This window comes from Setaria italica, chromosome II, assembly GCF_000263155.2.
Source record: "Setaria italica strain Yugu1 chromosome II, Setaria_italica_v2.0, whole genome shotgun sequence".
In the NCBI taxonomy this organism is placed as follows: domain Eukaryota; kingdom Viridiplantae; phylum Streptophyta; class Magnoliopsida; order Poales; family Poaceae; genus Setaria; species Setaria italica.
In genome coordinates this window covers 43,880,840-43,884,422 of record NC_028451.1, presented here as the reverse complement: position 1 = coordinate 43,884,422, position 3,583 = coordinate 43,880,840, and the positions used below count along the sequence as shown (strand labels likewise).

The window sequence follows — 3,583 nt, the reverse complement described above, 5'->3', positions numbered from 1 at the left end:
GAAGCTGTCTGAGCTACGCTTTATGGTTCATTCGTGCAGGTGCTCGTTATTCGGCTCATTCTGAAGAAGTGTTTTAATGTGGAGTCCATGAATATGGTGACTTAGTAGGGGTGGACACACCCACCCCTACTAAGTCACCATATTCATGGACTCCACATAAAACACTTCTTCAGAATGAGCCGAATAACGAGCACCTGCACGATGAACCATAAAGCGTAGCTCAGACAGCTTCCGCACAAGAACAGTGTACCGGCGACCATGCCGTGGTGAAGGCCAGTGGGGCTTGTTGCCGCCGCCTGGGATCTCAGTAGGCGAGTAGCCCAGAGGTGCAGCCGTCGGCCTTTGAACAGGCTAACGACCATGGCCCCGCAGACGCACAACAATGTGCCCAAGAGCTTCATCTTGCCAGGCCGCTTCGTGAGGATCAGCTTCTCCGCCCTGGAACAAATCGCTCGTGCAAATATAACAATCACAGCCGTTTCTGTGTGAATTACAGTGTCTGTGGTTTCAAGCTTAGATCAAATACCGGAGCATGATGGCGATGATGAAGGTGATGATGGGGATTAGGTTGAGGAAGTTGACTGAGTACGCGGCGCTGGTGGCACGCAGGCCGTGGTAGTACAATCCCATTGCCAGGACGATTCTACACGAGACATTTCTTTTTGTCATAAAGGGCTAGTGTACAGATTTCAACATTCAGTGTTTTTTCCTTTGTGTTAATAAAGGTCTAGCTAGAGTGCATATTTCAACAATATAAACTGTCTGATAGATTGTTCTCTATACTTACAACAGTATATTAAATTGTTAGTGATGATGAGGCGTCCTCCTCACAGATAGCCTCCCTATCTCTCTAATTTTCATTTTTATTTTTGCTTTTCCAATTTTTAATGCAAATGTGATTTCATTTCAAATTAAAAAATTTATAGAAACCCAAAATGTTGAGTAGCACATCTAGTATTTGCTCAATGACAAAGTATGACTGAATAAGAGGTTAAGATAGTGAGAAAGTGCTCACCCGAGTGCAGCATTTATGGAAATCCAACCCCATACAACCAAGCTAACCTTTTTCCACATTTCCCTGGAAAACAATGGCAATAATAAACTCCGCAATTTATGATGAGATGATTTATACTTCAAGAGGATTGTAAACGACACGATATTATTGGCAAATATGTATGGATGGCATGTATCAATTTTTAAACATAATTTTGGAGAAAAGAAGCCACTCTTGTGCCTAAGAAAGCGGAGTTCAGGATTTTGAAGAAAACTATAGGAACATAATTACAACCGTTCTTCAACATAAAGTCATTGTAAATTATATATAAGAACAATAACAATAATTCATTATTTTGAGAAAGAAAGTAGATATCGATATTTAGGTAAGGAACTTTGGTAATTCAGGGTCAAATCAGTAGGGACATCACCAACTTAGGAGGAGATTAGCAGGTCAATGTATTGAACTTGTCAGTTGTCATACCATTGGAGTAGCTGCACTAGCCTCTTTGAGTGTTATTAATTCAGCATGTGTTACGGCCCAAACAGGGTTACGGAATGATTGGCTGTCGTTTTGCATTGTGTAAGCAGAGGTGCAGTCAGTCAACAGAGGTGATCTCATGGCCCCCTCCAGCACGCGAGAAGGGCGTTTCTGCAGCCGTGAAATGAGATGCTGATGACACTTTGACAGAGATACATTTACAGCACCATCTCTTCTTTTTTTAGAGACACTTTGCTGATGACCATTTCTTCTTCTACCTCTAACCTCCTAATACTGCTAGGCAGTCCCAGGTTGGCAATGAGCCATCTATTGTATTTCTTCAGGGAGTTGTTAGTGAGCCATACTAGCTTACTCTGAAAAGACAAAAATGCTGACAAAATGGCTGAGTTTTTCCCATCTCGTCGAATCAGCAGGCAATTGGAGAAGTGAACAGTCTGGAGGTTTGCAGCAAGTTGCAAATGAATTACATTTGCGAGTCAGCAGGTAGTATCAGTTGCTGTCCCTTGGATTGAGGATCAGACAACCTCAGATCAAATTGTTGTTGACATCGGCCAACTGTGCATGCAAGAACAATAGTAACTACTGGATCGATGCAGTACTTCAGTAGTACACTAGTACAGAAATGCAAATGAACCTTTTTACAGTAGCAATCTACTCTGATGTAAGCATATCACGGTATCCATTGCACCCTGGTTCTTGTTCGTCACCGGCCTATGATGACTGTGATGTCTTGCTCATAGAGAAAACGACAGAAGAATAGAGAAAGATCATTGCGAATTTTCAATTGCCAAAAAGTTTCTTATCTCACAGTCACAATAACTACTACCATCTAACCAAATTGCAATACCATGTGTGCTATTAGATGCTGGGATGAATAATGGCTAAAAAATTAAAAGTAATTTTTTTCATTGACCTGAAGTTATGCTTTCTAGATCTTACATTTCACGGGTGTTAGGAAGATAGCAGAGGGTGAGATGAAGAAAGAAACATAAGAAGAATTATCCAGATCATTCTTTCCACGAGTGATGAGTCCTAGGAAAGTTTTGAAACCTTCATAAGCAAATTAGCTTGTTCTTATAAAATGAGTTTTTTCTTCTGATAACCGAGTTAGCAATAGCATTGATACATATTGGTTGCAGATTCTGAAATTTGACTACAAAACTTTTCTTGTTCTTGCACTAGTTATGCCTTGCTGGTGGTAAGGTTAACCACGAAAACATTGATCACCCACAGTGAAAATGATAGTAACTAGTACAAACTTGAACAAAAAATCACCAGGCATATATACAGAAACAAAAGTATCGAAGCAACGTACAGTACAAGAAAGTGGGCGTGTAGCTGTAGGCTTTAGTACGTGTACGTGCGCACCTTTCGAAGATGAGGGCAAGCGGCGCGATGGCGGCCGCGGCTATGAGGTTGCGATAGACGAGGAAGACGAAGGGGCGCATGCCGGCGTTGAGGGCCAGCTTGCAGATGAGCAGCGTCACCATCGTGAACACCTGCACCAGAATCATGCCCAGCGGCATCATCGCCGTCTCCAACGCCGCCCACGACGGCAGCGTCTTGCTGATCGCTGCAGTTGGCTTCTTCACGGTCTCCGGCGCCACTCTTGCCTCCATTACGCTGTCTCTCCCGGCTTCCTCGACTCGTCCCCGCCGGCTAAGAAGCAATGCAAGGTTGGTTTTCTGGAGGCTGGAGCTGTGAACAGACGATGCCGACGGGATGGAGCAAGAGCCGAAGAGGATGCCAGAAGTTGAGCCCCCGTACGTGTATATATAGGAGCAAATGAATGGCACGAAAGCGAACAAGAGAAGGGTGAGAACGCACGCGTACGAGATGAGTTCAGCAGGGGAGATGGGGTGGGTGTAGACATGGATGCGAGATGTGCTGCAGGCCTGCAGCTGCAGCAGCCTAAATAGCTGCAGCCAGCCATTAGCAATAGGGAAAGCTAAATCATGCTAAGTGTTTTGAGAAGCTTCCACACTCGATTTTTGGACCAATCAAGGAAAACTTAGTCTTCGTCCGAGGCTCAGTACCGGTTGCATTTTAGCCCAGTACTAATGTGAGCATTAGTACCGGGCCTAACGG

At 43.9% G+C, this 3,583-nt stretch overlaps 1 protein-coding gene across 1 annotated transcript in view; it reads right to left on the bottom strand.

The window, feature by feature from the left end:
• Nucleotides 1–3,114, bottom strand: part of LOC101754681 (WAT1-related protein At1g68170) — a 5,252-nt gene extending 2,138 nt beyond the window's left edge. Inside the window, exons 1-4 of the mRNA XM_004959720.1 lie at nucleotides 2,864–3,114; nucleotides 1,016–1,078; nucleotides 527–643; nucleotides 195–438 (exon numbers count right to left, since the gene is read on the bottom strand). Coding sequence (XP_004959777.1) covers nucleotides 195–438; nucleotides 527–643; nucleotides 1,016–1,078; nucleotides 2,864–3,114 — 675 coding nt within the window. The remainder of the gene's footprint in view (nucleotides 1–194; nucleotides 439–526; nucleotides 644–1,015; nucleotides 1,079–2,863) is intronic.
• Nucleotides 3,115–3,583: the final 469 nt, after the last annotated feature.